General features: G+C 47.4%; 3 protein-coding genes across 3 annotated transcripts; 2 read left to right on the forward strand and 1 right to left on the reverse strand.

Annotated features, from left to right (window-relative positions):
* Positions 1-6593: 6593 nt before the first annotated feature.
* On the forward strand, positions 6594-7127 carry LOC102720315 (E3 ubiquitin-protein ligase RING1). The gene has a single exon (XM_006651377.2). The coding sequence runs from the start codon at positions 6594-6596 to the stop codon at positions 7125-7127; it is 534 nt and encodes a 177-aa protein (XP_006651440.2).
* Positions 7128-10201: 3074 nt separating this feature from the next.
* On the forward strand, positions 10202-10888 carry LOC121053802 (probable E3 ubiquitin-protein ligase RHC2A). The gene has a single exon (XM_040521618.1). The coding sequence runs from the start codon at positions 10202-10204 to the stop codon at positions 10886-10888; it is 687 nt and encodes a 228-aa protein (XP_040377552.1).
* Positions 10889-10993: 105 nt separating this feature from the next.
* On the reverse strand, positions 10994-12525 carry LOC102720591 (galactose mutarotase-like). The gene is made up of 3 exons (XM_040522420.1): positions 12232-12525; positions 12102-12151; positions 10994-11989 (listed from the first exon to the last, which is right to left on the reverse strand). Exons 1-3 carry the CDS (start codon positions 12437-12439, stop codon positions 11126-11128), a joined length of 1122 nt encoding a protein of 373 aa, XP_040378354.1. The 5' UTR covers positions 12440-12525; the 3' UTR covers positions 10994-11125.
* Between the last annotated feature and the right edge of the window lie 167 nt (positions 12526-12692).

Consider the following 12692-nt stretch of genomic DNA (forward strand, 5'->3'; position numbering starts at 1 on the left):
GGGGGCGGGGGTGGCGTCGGCGTCGGCTGGCGAGCGGAGGCGATGGCGGTGCCGTCGGGCGGGCAGGCGGGTGGCAGAGGGGAGAGAAGAGGGGCAACGCATGGAAAGAGAGAGAAAAAGTTCCTTCCAAAAAACTACTAATTTTTAAGAAACTTCTAAGAAAAAGTCACTCTACACAAGTCCCATGGACTTTTTTGCATCAAACAGGGTCGGCACAGCCGTGGCTAGCTTGGCAAAGGGGCGGGGCCGTGATGGCACTAACGGCCTCGGCCCTGATCGTGGCCCTAAAATCGAATTGGGGGTAATGTGCTCCCTGCTGGATCCCCCGGTTGTCCCGACTCCCGAAAGGTCGGTGGCGCGTGTGGGCGGCGAGACGTCGCGCGCGGACGGCGAGGCGTCCGGATGGCGAGGCTTCGCGCGCGGGCGAATCCTAATCGAACTCCGGCAGCGTCTCGATCATCACCGGCTCACCGCGCGCCTATATATGTAGCTGCACACACCGGGCCGGCCGGCCGGCACCTTCCCTAACCCCCACGATGAGCATCGCCACCAGCACGCCCTCCATGGACGAGGAGGACGGCGCCGTCATGCGCCTCCGCTACCGTAGCATCGCCGACGTGCTCAACGAGCTCGACGAGCACCACCACCATCGCCCCGCGTCACCATCGCGCCGCGCCGTCGGCGGCGGCGGCCGTGGCGCGGGCCGGCCTGCGTCGAAGGAGGCGATCGAGGCGCTCAAGGACGTAGTAGTAGCGGTAGTCGTCGCCGGCGACGTCGACGACCAGCCGCTGCCGGAGTACTGCGCCATCTGCCTCGACCACGGGACGGCTGGGGCGGGGTGGAAGGAGACGCCGTGCGTGCACCGCTTCCACGGCGAGTGCCTTGAGAGGTGGCTGCGCGTACACGGCACGTGCCCCATGTGCCGCCGCCCCGTGACGGTGCCACCTCCGCCGCCCGCTGAAGAGGAGGAGGACGCCGATCGACCGACCGCCACGTGATCCTCGATACCAACGTCGGAGACGACGCTGAGATGGAGGCAGCCGGCGAATCCACCCACTGACAACGACGATGACTTGGTTTCACCTTTTAGTCGTCGACGTCGACATTTACGGTGGCGGCGAGAAGCGGCGAACCCCGTCGAGAGCATGCCCGCCACCGCGGCCATACATAGGTGAGCTGCCTTAGTAGAGTAGCTGCTAGCTAGGACTATACGATCGATAGGCAAGAGATGAGCTAGTTGATTCGATTGCTAGCTCAGCTGTTACTTCCTGTGTAAATTTCTCTGCTCAATTGGTCGTTACTCTCTTCGTCTTATAAGAATTTTTAGCTATTCCTATATTTTTATATATTTTAACGAATCTAGACATGCATAAATTATATAAATTTATCAATAAAAAAATATAATTAATACTAGAAAGCCTTGCGATATTAACACATTTCCTTATCAACTTAGAATGCATTTTTTTAGCACGCGGGTGGATGTCCATCCGTTGCTTGCATGTCATCTAAATAGTCATCAAAAAATATAAAAAAAGATGATAGGATAGATTAATATGAGTTATATCACTCCACATACATGCAAGTCTAAATTCGACCTGTACATGTGGTAATGAAAATAACAAAAATAATTGTAAATGTACATATACTAGTTTCAGTTTATTTTGTTTTTTTAGACTTGTAGAAGTTGAATTTAAACTTGCATGTTTATAGAGTGATATAACTTATATTAATCTATGTTTTCAAAAATTTTCATATTTTTATGACTATTTAGATGATATGCAAGCACACGGGTGGACATCCACCCGTATACTTAAAACAGTTTCCCTATCAACTTAATCTTGCAATGCACTCTACATTAATTATGCATTTTTCTTACTATTAGTAAGTCAAAATTTCACTCCCGCTATACAAAGCGAAACAATTTTAAACTCTATGCTATTCCAATTTCTAAAAAGTAAAAACTATAGATTTAATAATTAGCTAATCAAAAAATATAAATTTTAGTGTTTATATGCTTAGACTAATGTTCTACCTAGCTATAAAAGTTGTCTTATGTGTTAAATATTACTCCATCCCAAATTGATCATCATATAAGAGAAAATGAGAAATCTCCAATTGATCATTATATAAGAGAAGAAAATCTATTATGCATTAAATGCTTACATGCATATATTTGATGTGATTTGCAAATTTCGATTTTACATGTATACATGCACCTAAGGATTTATGACTCTCTAGCTTCTTAACGCTGATTAAAGAGATTCTTGATCTTTATATCCAGACCTTATATGATGATTAATTTAGGAGGGAGAGAGTATCTTAAAAGTCAAATATTTATGGTGTTAGAAATAGTACCTTACTATTAAGCTGTCAGAACATCCTGAATCATTTTGTTAGAGCAAGTTCAATAGTATAGCCAATTGCTGGCTACAATTTATCTATAGTCAACTTAATAGCCAATTCATACAATAGTTATATACTACATAATTAATATCTAGCTCCAACTGTCATATACATATATGTCTTAGAATCGTACTGCAGCTGGCTACAAATCTGTAGTCCGCTGTTCTTCTCTCTCCTCTCTTATCACCTTAAAATATGTTTATAACTGGTTTATAGTCTGCTATTATACCTGGTCTTAGGCTTCAGCGTTTCATTAGAAGTTTCATACTTTGATGTAACTTGTTTTGGTTTTTATGTACATGGTCACCGTAGAGATCAATAGCCAAATTAATTTAAGGTTTTTTCGTGCATCATGAAACGTATATGCACCGATCGAATGGGGAACATGAATTCCCAAACCACGTGTAACCGCTTAATTATCATAGGGATACCGATAAAGGTTACACATGATAAGGTTTGATAAAATTTATTTGAATTTATTTTTTGGAAAAAGGGGGAAAACCCCCAAAATATTTCTATATTTGGACATAACTACAACGTTGCTTCAAAATCAAGGTTTGATGCTTGTGCACATTATATAATAGACCCTATAATCTTTATTGTTGTCAAAATTATACTCCTCCAATTTTTATTTAAAGTCATTGATTTTTTATCTACGTTTGACCATTAACATTATTTAAAAAATTTAATATAAATATATAAAATTATAAGTCAAAGACTAGGGTTAAGTGTCTTATGGCAACTTACAATGAAACCATGACCTTACTGTGACTCAGTAATAAAGTCTTGTATTACAACAAGTCTATTCAACTGATGATAGGCCCATAGAGAAAAGAATCGACCTATATAACTACTGATACTGATGATGAAGTGCATAAGCCTACAAAGAACATAAACAAGTTTTTTTTTTAAAGAAACCACTTTATTTTCTGGTTTTTGAACCTATCTTTTTTGCATGATGTGAGATGGGGAGGAGAATGGACGTCTCCCCTTTTTAAGTAGGAGATGTTTTTTTTTAGCATTACCAAGGTAAACCATCCTAAATACTAATAATGCTTCCACATATTTCCATATTGGGCATTTGAGATTTGCTGGAATTGATCTCACATGCACTGTAGCTGTGTTTATTTAGAGCATACTCAACAGCTCATCTAAATTTAGTCATCCATATCTTCATTTGGATGATCATCTAAACTAGTTTCATCCTTCATATCTCTTTACTCCACTAAATTATCTATATATGACATGCTCTATATCTCTTTGGAGGATGGAGAGAGATCATCCAAATATAAAGATTCTCTCCTAATATGGATGACATCTAAAAATAGATGATAGAATGACCGTTCTGTTGGAGGTCAATTTATAGTCTTCATCCTCTATTTTCAGAATAGAGGATGGGATAGATGAGTTCTTGGGGATGTTCTTAGTACAACTCACAACTAAATTACAATGCAATAGTAGGATTGACAACCCAAGCTCGAGTGAATTCATTTTCCTAGGCTCGAGATCAACATACTTGAGTCAAGCTCGAGCCAGGCACATAAGCATGCTCGATTTGAGCTCAATCCAGCTCGAGCTCAGCAGTGGAGCTTAATAGTCACTACTACAAGATATATATTTTACGAGGAGTTTTACGATCCTTGAAGATGTACCAGAAGATACCAGTTACTAGATATTAAATAAATCTAACCGTTAATTTATTAGGGTAGGATCAGGAGGAAAAATGAGTGAAATACATGAGCGCTACCGGGATCGTGGAGCTATCGGCAGAGGGTACGTCGGACGCGGCGGGCCACTACCTCTTCGCCGGACCGATCTTCAATGGCTGCAGCTCCATGGCTATTCCCTTCTGCTCAAGCGTGAGAAGGCCATCATCATGCAGCCCGACCGCGTCGTGGTCGGCAACAGCCCGGCGTTCAGGTGCATCCGATCATGACGGAGTTCGTCGACGCGGTCGCCAAGCGCCTCGAGCACAACACGACGACGTACGACAACTACCGCCGCATCTTCATCCCCGACCGCGCGCGAGCCGCCCATGCCAGTTACTAAACACAGCTAAACGCCGATTGGACTGGTCGATCGATCGTGACATCTTAAACACGGCTAAACGCGACGCTACCTTGGCGGCGGCGGCTCCCCTCCCCGCCGTCCCGGAGCACATCCCCTCGAATGGGCGGCGTAGGCGTCCGGCGGGCGAGATCGCCCGCGGCAGCTCTGGTCCCCCTTCCGCACCACCTCTGCCTCCTCCATCCTCGGCGGCGGCGGCGGCCGCGAGGTCGAGACGAAGCTGTGGCATATCGAAGGCGAGTGCGGCAGCACTAGGATGTCCCGATAGAAGGCGAGTGCGGCGGCAGATCGAAGGTCGAGATGGGGACGCGTTCGCCGGGTGCCTAAGTTACCTTACCCCTCGTTTTTCACGTGCACGTTGTATTTTTTATAAAAATTTTCTATAGAAAAGTTGTTTTAAAAAACCATATTAATCTATTTTATATTTTTTAAATAATTATTAATTAATTAATTATGTACTAATCTATTATTACGTTTTCCGCGCTATGTAAATTAACTTACACCTTCGTACCGAATACGGCCAGAGACCTCCCAATCCATATATGCGAAATTCCTTTTTTACCCTCCCACTCCTAATTAGCATATGCAGACTCCTCGCAGTACCTAACCATTAATCAGAGTACTTCTATGGAACACAATAAACAACTACAATTTAGTAGCTCTTGGTACTTGGTAGTAAAATACCTCTATTTTTATACCAATCTCTTAATATATAATTATTTTTTGTTAATCATATTTATAATATAGTAGAAAAGTGACCAACATAAATATTGTTCCTAAACACATGGTAATTTATTATATATATAGATAGATACTTATGTTTATCTATAAATTAGCTTATCAACAAAAAAAAATCTTTTTTGTGGGGAATATCAATCAATGAAATTAATATACAACACCATGTACATTCAAACTCGTTAGAAGCTCAATCTCGACTCATTTGAAGCACGATCGAGGCTGCGTTCGTGCCCCCCCCCCCCAAAAGTTAACTTATCCCCTTCTTTTCCGCACGCACGCTTTCCGAGCTGCTAAACGGTGTATTTTTTTAAAAAAAATTTTATAGGAAAGTTGTTTTAAAAAATCATATTAATCATTTTTTAATAATTAATAATTAACTAATCATGTACTAATCTATTACTATGTTTTCCGTGCCGAGAAAAGTTAACTTAGAGCAAGTACAACAGCAGGCTATAAGCCATCTATAAGCATATTTTAAAGAGATAAGATGAGAGAGAAGAGAGGTGGACTACTATGCACACGTGTTTCAAGACAAAATGTGTGTATGACATGTGGGACTATGTATTGATATTTTGTAGGTAACTATTGTATGAATTGGCTATTAAATTGACTATAGATAAATTAGAGCTAATAGTTGACTATACTATTAAACTTGCTCTTAGGCCACCTCCAATGGGTATCTATAAGCTATGTATAAGATATATTATATAATATTTTAATAGAAGAGAGATAAAAGTTATCTCTTAATCAAGAGATTGTATCTTGTATATATTTTAATACCAAGTGAGAATAAATTATAGCGTCATAGTACTATACTATTGAAGACTATTAAAGAAATTGTCTTTTAGAATAACTCTATTAGAGATAGTATGCTATCTCGTGGCCTTACCCCATCCATGCCGAGATAAGTCAAGCTCATGCTATTCACCAGTCTCGAGCTTTGCCTTTTCCTGACACGCGTTATGCAACAGCAAGAGACCGACATCGATCAGCAAATAAAACGTACGATAGCCCTTCCTCTCCTTGCTGCAATCCGAATCGGAGTCCGAATGCATCCTTGTAATTTGTAAACATATTAACATAAATCCTTCACTACTACATTAAATCCGATCAAGAACATCCTTTCTCCGACTCCGACCGATTCCGATTTCTGAAACCTTCTCGGAGTTCACGAAGCCCTGCACATCCATGGCCGCCTACATATAGCAGCTGGAGCAAGCTAGCTGAGAGATCAACCATTGATCAATGCGCTAGAGAGATCGCTTGATTCTTTCCACGCTCGCTCGTTCGCCCGGCGGCTTCCTGCTTGATTAATTCCACCGTAACCGTTTGCGACGGAGACAGACGTACTGTCGAGCACCACCGGCGCCGCCACGCCAGGGGCCATGGATGACGACGACGGCGACGTCGACGTCCTATCGTTCGCGTACCAAGTGGCCATGCGAGCCATGTTCCTCCAGCCCTTCATCGACCAGATACTCCGGGAGGAGCTTGCGCAGCCCACCGGCGGCGGCACGGTGGTGGGGGGCGCGCCCGCGTCGGAGGAGGCGATCCGGGCGCTGAAGGACGTGGCCATCACCGAAGGCGGCGACCAGCCAAAGGACGTCTGCGCGATCTGCCTTGAGGAGACGGCGGCGGCGGCGTGGAAGGAGATGCCGTGCGGGCACCAGTTCCACGGCGCGTGCCTGGAGAAGTGGCTGCGCATGCACGGGACGTGCCCCATGTGCCGCCACCAGATGCCGACGGCGCCGGCGGCGGAGGTGGAGGTGGTGGACGCTTTGGCGACGTCGGACTCGATCCTGGTGATGATACGTGTGCGCAGCCCTAACGACGATGGCGCGGCTCCCGTCGAGCACAACATATACGACGACATTTACCAAATTTACGAAATACCGTTCGTTCCTTCGACAAATCCATAGTCCATTTTTAAGAAAATATCATGTTAGTAAGGTAAGGAGGTTTGGATTGAGGAATATAGAAAGGTCTCCAATTACCCAATGTTATTTTTCAGTTTTACAGGCTAGTTATAGTGTTTAATAGCAATGCACGAGATTTTTCGGATGTATGAAAAATGAAACACACTTAGCCTCTGATGCAAGTGTCAAACCAGTTTTATAGTCTTGTAAAACAGTGTATATATACCAAGTTTTATCTATATGAAACTCATTCCCCTTGATCTTAATAATTATGTTACCATATCATCAAACATACTGATATTTTAAGATAATAGTTTAAAACCTATTTTCTATATTCAATATAGATATACATGGCCAAATATCGGTACACAAGTATAGACTCACTACTCATATAGGAGGATATATGCAATGAGAAACACCCAGGGGTCTTTCAGCTAGCTCCATGAAGCGGTGGACTAGCTGGCCTAGGTTCAGAGTGTTACTTCTAACTATTTAATTGATAGGTCATTTCCTACTGTCCAATTTGAAAGGATATATGCGACAACACACGTAAAACCATCGAAAAAGAGAAAGGGAGCCTAAGCTTCTAGTCTCATTCAAAAGTTCAAACCATACATTGAAAATAACTCTAAGACTCTCGTTTCCAACACTCTTCCTTCAACATATTGACATCCTCCTCCTTAAGCAACAGTTACAAGTGTTGCACCTAATATGTCCCTCGCAATGATTATATGTAAAAATGAGTTAATTTTAAAACTACTGAAGACTATATCATTTTTTAGCCAAACAACTAAATATAATAATGCTATGGCAGTAGATGTCGAGGTTTAACCTAGATTAAACACCATTTAACCAACTACCAAACAAATGAGAAGCATTAATAGGTAGTTGGACTCCATAGATGATAAAAGTTGCACCCAAATATATTACATGAGACTAGCAAATTACTCGTGCGTTGCAACGAGATTTTATATTTTAAAAATATCATTAAGTGAGAGTAGTTGACACATGTATTTTGGTTAAAAAACAAAATAGAAATATAAAGAGGAGGAGGCAAATCAGACTTTTTTGGGTGCAAGCAACAGCCCACGGCATTTTTCTTCCCCCTCGCGCACTTCCCCCACCCAGGCCGTAACATGGGCCTAGGTCGGGATTCTTCCTCCGCGCATGCTCACACGTGGGCCGTATTCGGCCCATTCATTTTCAGCCGTCCGATTGCAGGGTGGCCGATCCGATAGCCGGTCAGCGAGACCGGGGTGGCAAAACCCCGACCCAGCCACCGCCGCCAACCGAAACCCTAACTCGACATTGTCTCCCTCCTCTCTCCTTCTTCCGCCGGCGACTGCGGCACGGCGTGGCACCGCTGGCGCGCCTGCTGTGTCAGGCCTGCGTTGCACGGCGGCGCCGTCAAGCGGCTCCTCGCCGGCGCGTGCATTCTCCCAAGGGGAGCGCGCCGCTGTCAAGTGGCCTCGCGGCGGTGACCTAGCCGACGCGCCCCCATTCGTCCTTTCCTCCCTCTCCTTCTCGACGCCAGCCAGCGCGCTCGGCCCACGCGGCGGCGGGGCGGCACGACGGCGACCCGCGCGGCAACAGCAAAGACGACTTGGCAGCACAGCGTCCTTACCGCTCCTGCTCCAACGACAGTCAGTCCTTCCTCCCAACCTTTTTCGGGACCACGTGGGGCCCACACGTCATCTACTCTAGTGGTGGTGGTAGATTCACGTCCACCACCACTTGAGTCTTTTAAGAATGGTATAGATAATAGAAAAGAAAGAGATGCATTGGTTAATACTTTGACTTATAAGTTCGTGAGCGCACACGACGCTGGGTTGAGTTGGACTTAGCTCTCGCATGCGACTTTCAGCTAGGGGATGCACGCCAAACAAACACATGTGGTTGAAATGATTTTACATAAGTGGTACTCATCTAAGGCTTCACCGGCGTGAGGAATTTGATGGGATAAACTTTAAATTAAAAATTAAAAAAGATTGATTCGAAATGTAAAAATTCTAACTTAAATTTTGAAACTATCAACTTCAAAGTTAAAACTTTGAACTCAAATTGAAACTTTTTAAACTTGACTTGTAAGTTTTTAAATTTAATGTTGAAGTTTCAATTTTTAAAATGAAACTTTCAAAATTTCAGTTGTTTATTTTTAAAATTTTGAGTTTAAAGTTTTAAAGTTTTAGTGAAAAGTTATTTACGTTATTTTTTATCAAAGAAATCATGTAAGGCTATAAGGTGAAAATTCATATGTGTTCGTTTATACGAGGCTACTAGTAAGGTAGTAAGGTTATGATCGCTATATAAAAGAGAATATTATTTTGTCATCCATAAATTTAGACCGACAATGTATCATCGCCGACGCGTGATGAGGACAACACGGATGTCGCGGTGTAGTGCAGGGAAGGTATGGAGGGCGGACGGAGATGGGCGCTAGCACGAAGACTCGATCCCGTCCGATAAATTTTGTGATAAAAAAAGTGGTACTTCGATATAATTAAACATTTATACCCGTAGTTACGTTTGTCGATTATATCAAACACAGAGTCGTACACCTGGTATGAAATTTCAAAAGAAAAGATAAAAAAGGTTCACCATACAGCCTACACTGAAGACATGACCTAGCTAGTTGTGGTGTGGTATCTAGCTTGCTTTGTTCCTAACTGACTAACTGAGTATGATAGCTGACAACACCAACAAAGCAACTCGAGAGGGACAGTGGTGGGTTAATATTAGTTAACCATGCGACGCTATGGTGTTGTATAGTATTCCTGTTGTTTTTTTTGGTTCGATCGATGAACACACAAGTCCAATGGGCCCACGGCCCAAATGGAGCCCAACACGCATTAGCGTGGCGTTGACAGCGCGGCCCGGGCCCGGAGGAATCCGAGTCCGACGTCGTCTCGACATCTGCGTCGTCCCTGACCGCCTCGGCGAGACTATATGTATGCTGCGCCACCCATGGAGACTCGAGCTCGCATCCCATTGCAAACACTCCCAGAAGCCAACGCGACGCGAAGCGTGTGCCACCGCCATTTTGTTCCCTGCCGCGTTGCTTCCACTTCCACGCCCCCATGGACTCCTCCGGAGCGCCGGCGTCGGCGTCGGCGTCGGCGTCGGCCATTGACGTGCTGCGCCACCAGATGGTCAGCGCGGGCGCGGGCGCCGGCGACCTGTTCGACGACCTGTGTGCCGCGCCGCCTGCCCGCGCGTCGAGGGTTGCCGCCGACGCGCTCCGCGACGTGGATGGCGGCGGCGGCGGCGACGACTGCGCGATCTGCCTCGACCGTGGCGACGCGGCGGCCGCGTGGAAGGAGACGCCGTGCGGGCACAGCTTCCACGGCGGGTGCCTGGAGAAGTGGGTGGCGGCGCACACCACCTGCCCCCTGTGCCGCCACCAGATGCCGCCGCGGATCGCCGAGGAGGGGGCCTCAGGCGGGATGGCGCCGGTGTCCGGTGTGAGCTTCCATAACGGGCGCAGGGCCAGGGCTGTACTGGCTTTAGTCATCGAGAACAGCTACGGCGGCGCCGACGAGGCACTGGCCTCCGACAGCTCTGACGTCGACGGCAACGACAGTGGTGCCGAGGGCTCCGACGTCGACGGCAACGACAGTGGTGCCGAGGGCTCCGACGGCGACAGTGGTGCCGAGGGCTCCGACGTCGACGGCGACGACAGTGGTGCCGAGGGCTCTGACGTCGACGACAGTGGTGCCGAGGGCTCTGACGGCGACGACAGTGGTGCCGAGGTCTCTGACGAGTGACGAAGAGCAGACGGCGGCGGCGGCGGCGGCCACCTTGGAGAGCATGGACGGCTACATCGCAGCTACACATGATCGACCGATGTTCTTCTCCGAAAAGATCGCGTGCAGATGAATCATTATCTAACTTAATAATTTATAAGTTCATGCAGAACGATCGCCCAACTGATAATAACATCTAGATACATATTCTAATCAAACGAAAAACTAGTCAACTCGTGGTGATTGATCCATGGCTGATTAGGACGTCTTGTCGGAGAGGGAGAACTTGTAGAGCATGTAGTGCTTGTAGACCTGGCCCTTGCGGTAGATCTCGGTGGGGAACTCCGGCTTGTGGACGGCGTCGGGGAAGTCCTGCGTCTCGAGGCACAGGCCGCCGTGCTTCACGTACCGGGCGCCGCCCTTGCCCTCCTCGCCCTTGAGGAAGTTGCCGGTGTAGAACTGCACGCCGGGCTGGTCCGACCAGAGCTCCATCACGCGCCCGGAGGTGGCCTCCCGCACCACCGCCACCTTGCGGACGCCCTGCCCGTCGGCCTCGCCGTCGAGCACGTAGTTGATGTCGTACCCGCCCGGGACGGACGCGATGCGCGCGCCCGCGGCGGCGGGGGCGCGGAAGTCGAACGGCGTGCCGGAGACGGGCTTCACGGCGCCCGTCGGGATGAGGCCGGCGCCGACGGGGGTGACGGCCGACGCGAAGATCTGGACGGAGTGGTCGAGGATGGTGCCCCGGCCGTGGCCGCGGAGGTTCCAGTAGGTGTGCTGCGCGAGGTTCACCGGCGTGGGCTTGTCCACGGGGCGCGCGTACATGGTGACGCTGTAGGAGTCGTCGCCGTCGATCTTGTAGGTGACGAGCACGTCGAGGGCGCCCGGGAAGCCCTGCTCGCCGTCGTAGCTCCGGTAGTAGAAGGTGACGTAGGGGAACTGGCCGGTCACCCTCTCCCGCACCGACCAGAACACCTGGTTGAAGCCGCGGTGGCCGCCGTGGAGCGTGTTGTTGCCGTCGTTCTTGTAGGTGTGGTACGCCTGCCCCTTCACCGTGAACCGCCCGCCGGCGATCCGGTTCGCCACCCTCCCCACTAGCGCCCCGAAGTACGTCGTGTCATTCTCCAATCACCAAAACATAAGCAAAATTTGAATCATCCGATGCCATTTCATCTAAACCGTTCTAATCTCTGGTTCGATCAAATTAACACATATATTTGTCATGGTTGCTCACCACGTACGATCCAATGTTCTTGTAGCCAAGAACAACGTCATCGATGCGCCCTGCAATAATATTCAAGAACATATACGAACCAATTTTAGATTAAAAAATTAATCTCAAGAACTCATCAGGATGAGATTACCGTTCTTGTCGGGGAGGTTGACGGAGAGGATGGTGGCGCCCCAGTTGGTGACGACGATGGAGAACTCGCCGCGCCGCAGCTCGTAGTACCCGATGTCCTGCTTCCCTTCATTCCTCGCCTCCGCCGGAGTGCCGCCGATCAGAAACGCAACCGCCACAGCCACCGCCACCGCCGCGGTAACCATGCTCCTACTGCTCGTCGCCGCCATGAGAGAATTACGCGCGCCGATCTAATCCGTGCAACTTAATGCTGTTATTAATCCATCCTATTTATAGTCGAGCATTGATCGAGTCGATGACTATCCTAGTCAACAGGATCTATCTCTCCCTATCTCTCCCTCCGTCCGGATTAAATCTAAAGTTCTAAACCATCTGCTTTGACCGGTCAAACCACCCACAAGCGCCTAGCGGGTCCGGGTCCGAGCCAGGGCGTCCGCCCGCTTGACCCGATCCACCAAAGCT

Source organism: Oryza brachyantha, chromosome 3, assembly GCF_000231095.2.
Source record: "Oryza brachyantha chromosome 3, ObraRS2, whole genome shotgun sequence".
NCBI classification, from domain to species: domain Eukaryota; kingdom Viridiplantae; phylum Streptophyta; class Magnoliopsida; order Poales; family Poaceae; genus Oryza; species Oryza brachyantha.